The 13,393-nt window shown below is 38.2% G+C and overlaps 1 protein-coding gene across 2 annotated transcripts in view; it reads right to left on the minus strand.

Moving 5' to 3' along the window:
* CFAP58 (cilia and flagella associated protein 58) overlaps positions 1–13,393 on the minus strand; it is a 108,442-nt gene that overhangs the window by 68,711 nt on the left and 26,338 nt on the right. For both annotated transcript variants that reach the window (XM_059899866.1, XM_059899865.1), the window contains exons 10-11: positions 4,449–4,610; positions 3,650–3,796 (exon numbers count right to left, since the gene is read on the minus strand). In XM_059899866.1, the coding sequence (XP_059755849.1) occupies positions 3,650–3,796; positions 4,449–4,610 (309 nt within the window). The remainder of the gene's footprint in view (positions 1–3,649; positions 3,797–4,448; positions 4,611–13,393) is intronic.

The raw sequence follows: 13,393 nt of genomic DNA on the forward strand, positions 1-13,393 counted from the left end.
GGGGATTGCCTGTTAGGAAAGAGAGTGAAGAACCAGCCTTTCTACTTCTATAATCATTTAAGGTGACAGCAAAGACAGCAATAAAATACCCGTTTGGCTCATGCTTTCTTTAATAAAACTTTTATTTTCTCAGATGTGTGGCATTCACTTCCCTGTTCCTAAGTGCCAAGAGCTGATCAGAATCCATCAGCAGAACAAAATGAAATGGCCGTTATATTAAAATGCAATCAATGGTGTGTAAAAGTATCTGTCTGAAATGTAAAACCATTCATGTGTTTGGCATTGCTGGGTGTTTTTTTTTCATAATATATCAAAATTCTGAGTGGTCTCCTTATGTCATAAATTTATGGGCTGTAAACAAGATGTGCCATTAGACGTTGGCAGCAAATGTTAACATCAACAAAATACCTTAGGTCTAATGCATTTAGCATTTAGCTGTCTCATCCAGGAAAGATGGTAACAACTACTGTGCACCCAAAAGCTCATCAAGTAATGTTCTAGGTGGGACCCAAGGTATGAAGTTGTAATACAATGGCAGGACACACTCTTTAGTCACTGCCTCTACAATTTTACAGTTTTGTGACAGGTGTTTACAGAATATATATCATCCAATCTTGCTTCAGGCATAAGTCATATCTCAAGAATCATACTTGAGGGAGTTTCACCCATTCATACAGGATCCCAACATTTACTGGGTTTCACAGAAACCATCTGTTTATTTCTAGCAGAACAAATAGGACCACCTAAAGTCTTCTAGCCATGAGAATAATTAGGCTTTCTCTCTGTCTCCCCCACTCCCCTCCGACAGTTCCCATCCATGTCACTCTAGAGAGTCGACTAAGTACAAGGATATGGTGCCCTGAAGCCAGTTGCTAATGTGATGCTGAGCTCTGGACATAGAGAATTTGCTGCTGAATTATTCACCAAGAATCAAAGTGCTGTCAGATTGACGTGGGATGATTGGGAGGTGACAAACAGAATCGAGAGATTGTTAGGACTGGAAGGCAGACACTCCACATGAGACGGCCCCTTTAGTGCTGATGAAACAAGATGGGGACACAATGGGCAGATGAACGCAGATGCAGCAACATCTACAAAGATCTACTGACATTCTGTCATAACCATCATGTGCTGACAATGTCTAGAATCCTGAGGAGTCAGTAGAGCCTGGTAGCAACTGAAAAAGAAAAAGAAACATGGAAGAAGCAAGACTTTTCATTTGAGGGGGATGAATGAGGATGGGGATGACCTATTACGGACGATTGTTTGTCTGTTGAGTTGGAGAAGTAGTAAATTGGGTTGTCCTGTCAAAAGGCATCTCACGGTCTACCAAACAGGCTAGGGTTTGCCCTTCCGGGAGGGATTATGTAGCCACATAGCTTTGTGGAACTCATAATAATAAACTACATGTCTCTCATGGAGCAAAGTTACTAGAAAATCTGCCCTCCCCTCCAGGATTTTGGTTCTCGAACTTCAGATGCATGAAATCCAGGGACCTCTGTAAACGTGATTCATCTTCGAGGCTAAAAAAGTCAAGAGGCTAAATGAAACTCAACATTTAAGCTGTCACATTTTTCTAAAGAATGTCAAATGGGCTTAATGATAGGCCAAAATTATCCAGTCAAAGCACCATTGCAAGTTCCCCTTGGATAACCTCAAATAATAAGTCAAGGAGGCAGCCTTTTTCTGTTCCTAATTCTTGCCTTAATGGGAAAACCTGAGGAAAAGGCATCCTAGTTTCAAAGTAAGTCCAAAGCAACCACCTTCCTATAATCGATGACCCAAAGTTATCCAGACCTAGGATTCCTCATTTAGAGCAGACTCTCTAGAGCAGAAGCCCTTTAATCATCTCTGTTATTCACCAGCTGCCAACTCGGCTGGCCCAGGACCAAAAAACAGGACCCTATTATCCTTTATTTTATTATGATGCTTCTTTGGAGCTATGTGTGCAGATGTCTAATGATGGAGGGTGTAACTGAAACCAATATTAACCAAAGTCAAACTAAGGAATCAGGAGTAATTGCTTTTTTGCATAGGACATTACTTATTCTAAAGCAGGATTTTGTCTACCTTGGACCCCATTATGCAGCAATAGTTAATCTTTTGAAAAGAGCATTACTTGGGACAGTAAGAGATGAGGATCAATGTCATCCTCTGAAAGGAAGAGATGATGTACCAAGTCAAATTACACTGAAGCCTTGCTAACGTGGGTCCATGAGGCCCATGGGTGAAGCAACGTTTACAATAAGATTCTTCTGATTCAGCCCATAATAAATAAACCCCATCCCACTATAGATTCCAGGGTGGTAGAGCAACATACTACCTTCTATAAAACTGTTTTCAAACAAGGAAAATAAGGACAAAGACACAGAATATTTTCAAATTTTAGAAAATACATTTGTTTCTTTATATGTAAATAAACTTTAGTACAGAATTTTCTATTTTTTTCTGTCATGAGCTAGAGTGGGGAGATGACAGTTTTAGGTAAATAAATCAATTACCATATCTCTATTGTAAAGGCACTTTTGTTACATTTTAATCTCTCTCAAACCTCATGTATCTTAATTTAATGTAGTAGTTCTGTTTCTATGAAGACCTATCATTAAGTTGACAAAACGTATTATTAAACTGAGAGTGCATAGGTCAATCTATGGCATCATGGAATCAAGGAAATTTGGCATTAAACCTGTCCAACACGAGATACACATTTTCAAGATAGGAACTATCTCTGAAGTTAATTATATGCAGAAACCGAGATAACCAGTCTCATTGTTTGTAGAAAGTTCCTGCAAGTGGCTCATAAACATACACAAAAAATAAAAGTGGCATCATTCTCTTAGAAGTTCCTTTTTTAATTCTTCGGTCAAACGGATTAGAAGGGAAATCTACTGGATTGGATAGGAAAAGGAAAATACATTAGGTTTAGTGAATGTATACAGTAAAACATTTAGTTCAAGGATTTGATATGGTATAATTATTTGGCATGTATTTTGGGGAAAAGTCTTTATATTAGTAGACATAGAATGTTCTAAATTAGTAGATTTAAAAGGATATATCTTAGTAACATGTGTGAAGACAAAGGTGATTCCCTAGAGGAGTAGCTGCAAAGTTCTTAGATTCACAGAAGTAAGGGGAACAATGAACCTAGCTGAGGGCAAATCAAGTGAGGACAAAGCTTGACACCTGGTAGTTAATGACGTTGAAGGCAGCAAAGGCACATGCACATGAAGTAAACAAGGATTAGGACAGAGGGACAAAGGGTCCTGCCAGCATTGCCTTATAGAAGCCCCAGGGAGGAGTTTGGGAGGGTTGAGTACAGGCAAAGTGTTGGACTTGGGTTGTAAATGCAAAGAGACTGTGGTCAGCCTGAAAGTTCCAGGACTTCCTGGGACCTGCTAAGTTCTCTTGCACTGATGCCATGACAGCCATCACAGGTAAACTAGGTGCTCTGCATCTCCACCGGCCCCTCCCCATTCTACCTGAGAGCACTCCTCATGGGGAAGACTGACCTGGAGGTGGTGGAGGTCATCCTCCAGGTGCTTTGGTTGTTCTTCCTGCCCCCTTACTCCCTTCCATGAGCGTGAAGCCTGGCCCCAATAGGTCTAATAGATTGACTATTGGTTCATTGCTTTTATTATAAGGTCTGTACCTTCAACGTTTCCTTCTCCTTTTCTATATGCTGCTGTTCCAGATGTAGCTTCACAAGTGCTGACTCCTTGGCTGAGATTTCTTCTTTCAATTGATCTACCTGATGGGTCATAATCTTTAATTTTCTATTCATTTCCGTTATTTCGTCCTAACAGAATAAAAGGAGAAATGTTGGAAAGTGAATTAAATAGACATCACCATGCCTATGGAAGTTCAAAACACATTCAAGAGCTTTTAAGGGAGACTCACTCAAAACAATGGTCTCAGCTGAGCTATTCCTTTGTATCTTGTGCCCATCAACCTCAAAGTACTTTATAGCATTAACTCTCCAAATATTCTCATGAGATAAAGTATACATAATGAATATGTCATACACACACACACACACACACACACACACACACTTACTTTATTCCTCACTGTACAAGAGAGGAATTGGAATCACAACAAGCATTTTTAACTAAAAGATTACAAAGCAAAGCTCTGCAATTAAATGGCAAGTGTATACTGATCCCCTCTGAGTCATGGTAGCTATTAGCAGCTTTAAAAAATAGAAAGAGGAGAATGGCAATTCTACATAATAATTAAAACCAGCACCATGATCTTCACATCCAGTCAAGTTTTGTTATTTCCATTTCAAACAATCTGACAGTTCTGCATAAACTGATCTTCTCTTTCAGGTGAATTCCACGATATTTCTTTCTGGATCTATTTTAAATCCTGCCATTAGGATAACAGAAACTGCTTTAAACCCAGGATGGGGAGGAATCAAAATGTAAAGACATAAATATATTCTTTACCTGAGCTTCAACCAGATTTTTGCTATACAGATTCCTGTCTGACCTCACAGCTTCATACAGGTTCTGTTGCTGTTTTAATTTAGTCTCTGATTCAGCGATTTTTTTCCTGTAGTCAAAAATCTGCATTTCACGGACTTTTATGCCTTCCATGTTCATGAGGACCTGGAGGAGAAAGAAGTAATAGAGATGGTTGAATAGCCCATCGGTGGTTATCGGTTCAGGACAAACAGAGATTTTTTATCGAAGGGTAGCTCATAGAAATGCCACCAATCAGAAAATGTGACTGTGGCTATAATCACTGCAGTACAACACAGACATTCAGCCCAGCTGATGAGGGGCAAACATATACTTTATCTATGCCGGAGTTCTGCTCAAGCATGAAGGTTTAGCACAGCTATTCTGTGACCACAAGAGGGAAAAGAAAGTAAAAAAATTCTTTCAATACTGAGAACCTCTCTTCACCATCCCACCCACCAAAAAAGGAAAGAAAAAAAAAAAGCACAGGCTTAAACAGATCTTAACACAAAGCACTAGGAAGGATAAGAGATAACTTAGCTGTTTGGCCATACTCATGGCTTTATAAGGTTAACCACGAGAAAGAAAAGTGGCCTTTGAACATTGATAGCAACCATAACACTGTCTTGCCAATGTCAAACTCATTCCATCAGGGAAACCCAAAGGACTCCATAAAAATATGTGTTCTACTGTGCATAAAACACTTCTAGGCAAGATGAGATGCAAGAATTACTGCCTCGGGACTTCCCTGGTGGCGCAGTGGTTAAGAATCCGCCTGCCAATGCAGGGGACACGGGTTAAATCCCTGGTCCAGGAAGATCCCACATGCCGCGGAGCAACTAAGCCTGTGCACCACAACTACTGAGCATGTGTGCCACAACTACTGAAGCCCACGTGCCTAGAGCCCGTGCTCTGCAACAAGAGAAGCCACCGCAATGAGAAGCCCGTGCACCACAACGAAGAGTAGCCCCTGCCCATTGCAACTAGAGAAAGCCCACCTGCAGAAATGAAGACCCAACACAGCCAAAAATAAAAAAAAAAAAGAATAACTGCCTCCTTTTTGCAAGTATGAAAAACTGAGACCTGAAATTCTACCATGAGCCTATACCTCTCAACAAGCAATCCATACAGTAGAAATAAGGTAATCATGACTCTCAGCTGCAATGGCCACAGAAATTGGCTTTCTAAGGACAAACTTCTTCAAAAATCCCTTAAATCAATGGAGCTTATGATCTAACAACAGCTAGAACACACAGGAGAAAATTCTTAAGAATATTTCACTTCATTTCAGTGGAGTTCTCTTAATTAATGATTACAGTTGAAAGAAGTAAACAGAGTAATATGACAGAGAAGGAAGGAAGGGTTTCCTCTAAAGAAGAGGCACTTTACCTAGAACCTAAATGTCAAAAAGGACTTAGGCCTTCTGCCATGCTGATACTGTGAATCAGGTGAGAGCTATCTGTGAGCATCATGTTCCCAAACCACTGCACTAGGGAATTCTTTTACTCCACTTGTGGAATTAGTATTCCAGAAAATATACTTCAAGAAACCCTCTTCTAATGTTTTCCCATCAGAGTTAATGATGGCTGGTGTTTAATATATTTTCCTTTATATCTTTAAATAAACACCTTTCAAAGTTTTCTTAGGCTTATATTTAAGGAGGGATGGGATTAAATTTTAGTAAATGCCTTTTTAGCATATATTATTTTGCACTACATTATTGGGTCTACTGATTTGATATACTTAGTAATAAATATTTCCTTTTACAAGTATTTTAGTTTTATTTCTTTATACATAGTCCCATGTGCCACAGTTCTAAATAAATGCATAAATGGAAAATATACATTTATTTTCTTTTCCTTATTTACTTGGACCTTCCTTCTCCCTTCAACCCACATCAATCCCTCACTGATACATAAAGTAACCAGGTTAATAATCTACTATGTGTTCTTCCAAATTTTCTTTGAATTCTGCATATTCTCTTTAGGTCTACTAATGTCATCATTACAACATCCTCATAACAATAGCTAGTATTTCTCAGGTACTTTCTATATACCAAGAATTTTACATGCATTAACTCATTTAATCTTCACAAAAATCCTATGAGATGTGCATTATCATCACCCCACTTTCACAAACACGGAAACTGAAGTCAAAAGAAGTAATATAGTTCACAGCTGTTCAACTAGTGAATATACAGATACAGGGATTTGTTTGTTTTCCTTTTGCTTTTTGAGTTTGGTCTTTATTTTTTAGCAAAATGGGATCCTCTTACATACCTTTATGCACCTTGATTTTTATCACTTAATAATACTTTGTGGAAATCAGGTGAATTAGCTCTAATTCATTCTCTTTAAAGGGGACATAATGCCCTACAGTGTGGATGAGCCATCATATACTCAGCTCCTCCCCTCTGATGGGCATTCACTTGGTTTCCACTTTTTTGCCACTCTGAGCCATGCTGCAATAAACATTTTATACATGTGTCCCTATGCACTTGTTCTTTTACTTCTATTGAGATGGATTTCCAGGAGTGGAATATCTGGCTCAAAAGACATATATATTTTTAACTTTAATAGATATTGCTAGATTGCTTTCCAAAATGGCTGTAACACTTTACATTTCCATACCGCCAGCAACAGTTTTCTCAATAGAAAACTATCCTTGCAGTTGCAGGATAAACCCTCTTTGGTCATACTGGATGATTCTTTTACTGTACTGTTGAATTTGGTTTGCTAGAATTTAGGATGCTGCATACCTATTCATAAGTGACCTAAGTCTATAGCTTTCTTTTTGTTTCTATTTCCATATCAAGATTTCTGCTAGTTTCATAAAGTGAGCAGAGTACCCTTCTGTTCACTCATTCATCCACTCACCTACTTATTCATTCACTCACTGAACATGCATTGAGGACCCATCTATGACAGGCACTGTAAAAGCACTAGTGATGTAAAGAAGAATAAGATGCATTCCCTACCTTCAAGTTCACCTCTAGTGAGTGACTCCACCATAAAATGGATAATCAAGGAATGGATACAACCAATAATCTGAGATACGCATAGGGTGTTATGACAGAATTAAACACTGGGAGTTTAATAGGATGGTCATTCACATCTTATCTAAGAAGTTAATATTTGGTATTTACATAATTTGTGAGAACCACCTCTTCCTTCTTGTTCCTCAATCACCCTAGCCAAGGACTCACGCCAAGCTCTCTCCTTGGCCTAGAGTCTTTGTTCATTATCACAGCAGAAGGCAGGGGTTACGTCAGTATAGTAATGCCAATCAATATTACCCCAAAGAATATACAGTACATTTTTCTAAATTCACACACACACAAAAATTTATATAGCCTGAGAATTATCTGATTCTTAAAAGTTTGAAGGAACTCAATTCTAAAATAATTAGGTCCCCAGTGACAATGCTGGAGCTAATTCTCTCAGCCTTTTCGGTGGCTTCCATGGTTATTAATCTTTCTATGGTTTCTACTTCTCCTTGAGTCAAGCCTCGATGTGTGTACATATTTTTGAGAAAATTATCTATTTCAACGAATCTTTTAAATTTATGCAACCAGAGTTGTACAAAGTATGTTTATATGATTTTGCTGTTTTATTACTATTAATTGCTATCACTCACTTTGTGTGGAAAGAAAATGGCCCAAGGTAAGAATGTATACAGACTCCGTGATGAATGGCTTGCATCATTGGTTGGGGGGCTGGAAGGAACAAAATTAGAAAATCTGAGAAGAGGAGGTCTGGAGAAGAGGCACATGGACAGATCTGAAATGAAAAGAAATCCCACTCCTTCTTCCATCATTTTTTTTGATCTGTACCTTTAGAATCCTTAAAAATGAGTAGCAGGTGGCCTTTTAAGGTACCACCACTAGCAACTAAAATGTATAAATTAGGAACAAATGTGAAACATAAATAAGGTATCTATTCCTGGATCTGTTAGTTGTTTGATTTTTTTAAAAGAAAGGGACTATCTCAGCCCAAAATTTAGCCTTTCTATGGACATGACCACCCTCGTTGGGGTCAGTGAAATGAATAGATTGAAAATACTTTGAAGAGCATCATCAGCATTCAGAATATCAAGCAGCACGTCAGAGAAAAGAAAAAAATTGCTTGTTCAATCACTTTCAGAGATATTACAGCAAGAATAATCCTTCGCACAGACAGAATAATGCTCCAGAGAAAGGATGCAGACAAGGGCATTTCTTTTTTGGGCACCCAGCTAGCAGGGTCCATCTTTCTGCAAACAACAATGCACGAAATCAAACTTGCTTCCGGATTCTTGAAGCTGGGAGTAATAGGAACCCATCATGATACCAAGAAGATCAAGGGTATTTCATTTAAATGACAACGAAAATTGTAAAAGTATTGAAACAAAGGGAAAAGACAATTCACAAAGCAATTTAGTTCTAAGTGTTGGGACTCAATTTGTTTTGATGGAAATCATTCAAACCAATGTCACATAGAGGTTCAAATCCTGAAAATTCATAAAATACGTGGAGTGTTAAGTAGAAGCAAAACCCTTAATCAGCATAATGTCCCCAATTTAAAAGGATATATCAGAGAATGTAGAATGCCAGCTATGGGGCTGGAGCTTAATTAATTGATTACACTTTAGATACCTCAAACCAACTCATGAGCTAAATCACAACCAAATATAGAAAGTTTTATTATAGCCAGAGGGCTGGAGATCCTAGCACGTGGAGGCCTGCTTCAGAGGAGACCCAAAAGTGCTTGCGGTGCGCTATCAGGGTACAATCTCAGTTTATAACCTACTACCTCTTCTTTTTCTGTTAAAACAACCTGCCAATAGAAACGAGTGAGATAAAAATCAATAACACATGCTGGAAATCTGCAGCCATAGTCAAAACATCATATGGACGAAGGCAGGATGAGAAAGTGGGTCATTGAATTTGGAATCCTTTAACTTGCATTTGATGAAATATCAGTACAATAAACTTCTCAAATAAGTTTTTCTGACTTGATGTCAATGGTTTTGATGCTGACAACGCCTTTACCTCCATAATGAAACTGGAAAACTCATTCTCAAAAAAAAAAAAGAAAAAAAACTACATGCCCAGGCACGTGAAATTTTAAGTCTTCTCTGTTTTTCTTGCTTTCTTATTTTCTCCTCTATCTCAAATTTAGAGAGGCATATCTATTTTTTTATCTGCTTTTAATAACATGTTATGATACAAAATGAGGGATATAATATCTGCCTCGGAGGGCTATTATGAGGATATAAGTGAGAAAAAATATATTTATGCCATCATAGAAGTACCAGGCATATCATAATTTAATCATTTAATAGATGTTAATAGATTATCATGATAGGTTAACATTATGTGATATTATATAATATTAACACTTAACAAATCAATTTGATTTTTTCTATGGATCAAATTCTGCCCTCCTGCAGGGAAATAGTGATCCATAGTACACTTCTTTTATTATAACATGAAAAGGTTAAAATTTGTGTATGTCCCCTTGAAGGCTCTCTCCAGGGTTCTACCCTATTAAAGACGTTCTGTATAAAAAACTTCAAATTAATATTGAAGAAACAGAAGTTTCATTTTATGATGAAGTACGTATTCAGTGAACAATATCTCTTTGATCAACTTTTGCTATCCTCACTTACTTCCAAGTCCTTTCAAGCACATTATTATTCATTTCTTGGAACCTCTGTCTAGAAGAGCTTTGTTTGACACTGTCATAGGCAAATAAACAGACAGCTAAGAAACCTGTAGGTAGGGATTCATTGTGAAAAATGCTTTTTGGCATATAAGCTGTCTGGGAGGTGATAGCCAGAAGAAAAAGAAGGGGTCCTAAAATGAGCCAAATGCATAATGTGCAAAATGTTCCCCAGATTTAATAATTTACTGGAAATGATTTTACCTAGAATTTATAAAAGTCTAGAAAAGAAGTAAATATGGTGGACCACAACTTCTGATGCCATTCCTGGTGCCTCTCAATTTACCTGAATAATAAAATTTACAGTGCAGCAGAGGAAAAACCATGAAGATAAAAAGCGCTGCAACATTGTAGTAGATTGTTTTACGGTTCCGTGAATATTCGCTCCCAGCACCTCTTGCCCTTGCTGTTGAGGCTGGGCCTGGACATGTGACTTGCCATAGCCAATGGGGTGTCAGAGAACATTTGGCAAGTAGAGAATCATGAAATGTGCTTGCGTGGTTGGGTCTGTCCTTTGCGTTCCTTCCTTTCTCCATGAGAATACCATGTATTCTGGAGGATGAGAAACATGTGGAGCAAATCTGGACCCAACCCACAGCCCCAGGCCAAGCCCAGGCAAGCTCAGCCTACATCAGCTGATGCTAGTCAACTGCAGGTGTGTAAGCGAGAAATAAGTGCTTGTTTTTGCATGCCAGTGAGATTTGGTGTTTATTTATTATGCAACGATATTGTGGCACATGTTGACTGAGACAAACACATAAAGAAAGGGTTTGGGATTCTGAGCCATCCAATTCTGGCACAAAAAAAGTATCTTCTTTCTCATTTGCAAATGCCCAGTTAAATTAATAAAATGTAATGTAGGGCTTTCAGCATCTTAGATGTCACTTTTATTTCTCTAAATGAAAAGAGCTAGAAAGCGAATGTTGACACAGTTTTTGCAGCCCAGAAGGAAGAGGACATCAGGTCAGAAGTCACTCACAGCTAAAATTGCCAAGGATAATTTAGATAGCATTGTCCATTATGGCAACCTATTTCAAATGAATTTAAAGGAGGGCAGACCCATAGTGATAAATAGATTACTGAAGAAGAATTTAATATAGATACCTAAAATTAAATCTTTGACTAGTTGATTCAGATGTCTAATTATGCTTTCCATACACGCTTTCAAAATATATTTGAGTACCTATTTAGTGAATAAGTAACAAGAAGAGCTCAAAATTGAAGGAGACCTGCCCTTAAGGAGCTTGTAAGTAGCATGAGGCAGACACAGAAATGCAAAGACGGTAATAACATCAGATTTCTTCAACTGCCAGAGAGGGGAGCCAAGTACAGATGGGTTAGAAAACATTTTTAATAAAGCTCCTTGGGAAACGTAGGATTTTATTGGCCCTTGATGGAAAGGCAAAGTTGTTTTAAATATTTTTTCTTTTTTTTTCTTTTAGTCAAGATACTAAAGTAATACATATTCATTTCAGAAAATTTGAAAAATGCAAAAAGCACAAAAGAGGGAAATTAAAACAATCTGTATCCCTACCACCCAGAGATAAGTAGTATTCACATGGTGGTGTGTTACCTTCCACTTCTTCCTTTTAAAAAAAAAAAAAAAGAAAAAGGCAAGTAGGCTTCTGCTTTTTCTTCTTGCCTAATTCTCAGAGAGTACTTTTCTGCATCACTGTGGGTGAAACAATACACACACAACTTTCTCCCAGAGCAAGTCTCTGTAAGATTCTCCTGTCACTGATTTTGCCAGACACATGCTCAAGCCGCGTGTACCGTTCTTTCTTCATTTCCAGAAAATCTGTTCCGTTACATCTTTGCCTTGGGGCTCAGTTCCTCCATCAGAGACCAACAGTCTGTAGATTGGTTTACATTCCCTGTCCTGCTTATCTCTTATCTTCTCTTTGATCATTTTTTCTTTTCTTTCCACCTGCATTCTAAGAGAACTACTCAAGTTTGCACTCCACTTCACTGACTCTATTTTCCACATCAGTTCTGTTCTTTACTAACTTCAAGGTAGATTTTAAATCTGCCATTACTTGCTTTTGTTTGGTTTGGGGTTTGTGTGTATTTTAGTCTCTTTACAACTGTTCCTTATTTTATCCATCACTTCCTTTCTGTTTCATCTCTGCTTTATCATAGAGGTAATGCCATCTTGGACTTATAACCCAGATGATAGTTCTCTGTCCTGTCAGGGTCACTCGGTTCTTAACCACAACAGAACATCTAGAATCTTCATTCTGTGTGCTAGGAAGACCAACATCCCACCTAGTATCTCCAAGAATTCTTAGAGGAATTATATTTCTCCTGTTCACTGTGGCTTTGATTTCCTGTTTCCATAGGATTCCGGATTCTCAATTGGCACTTTTCTCTGGCACATACTGTTCCTTTTCTGGGATGTGTTACCTCACATCCCTCACCACCCCATCCCTGACCCCACAAAGCACAATCCAGCCACTGGGTTGATGTAGCAGACCGTCACCAAAGGTTTCAGGTACAGAGCACAGTAAAGAACTTAAAATCAACCTTCGGACATCCCATTCTTAGCAATTCCTTGGTCATTCCTGCCCTGAGAACTGGTCATCTCTTCCAGAAGAGCCCAGCCTACTGCCTCGCTGTTGGTGTTGTCTGCTCTCCTCTCTCATCCTCTCCTATCTCCCCCCATTTCCTGCTCACCACCACCCCTCCCCTTCCCAATTGGAAGCAAATTCAAGGGACTGTGAGTTGAGGTCCAGGTAGATTTTCCTCAATTCACCTCTATTGGCTTTAAAATTCTCAGCCAGTCTCTTTTCTTCTATTTTAGCATCAGGCTTTATGTCAGCCTTAGTGTTTGAGACTGTTAAAACTTTTCATCTATGTCTGCACCTTATTGACATTTAACAGGAAGTTGAAAATAGCTACATTCAAATGCCACTTTGAACAAAAATTCTGGGCTGTTCATCAACGAATATATTTATTTATTTACTTGCTTATTTATGAGATGTTTCATAGCATTTACTATCTGCCAGAGATCATTCTAAATGCCTTATAGATATTACCTCATTTAATCCTCACCACCACGCCATGATATATGCCCCCAAGCCTTTTCCTCTGCACACAGATAAAAGTTAGGTCAAACCATATTAATAATTTTGCATTTTGTTTTTATCAGATTCATACTGTGACCATGTTCCCCATTTAAAAAATATTTTTCAAAAACATGGTTTTAATGGTACATAGCAAATTTGCACA

This window comes from Balaenoptera ricei, chromosome 16 (genome assembly GCF_028023285.1).
Source record: "Balaenoptera ricei isolate mBalRic1 chromosome 16, mBalRic1.hap2, whole genome shotgun sequence".
Classification (NCBI taxonomy): domain Eukaryota; kingdom Metazoa; phylum Chordata; class Mammalia; order Artiodactyla; family Balaenopteridae; genus Balaenoptera; species Balaenoptera ricei.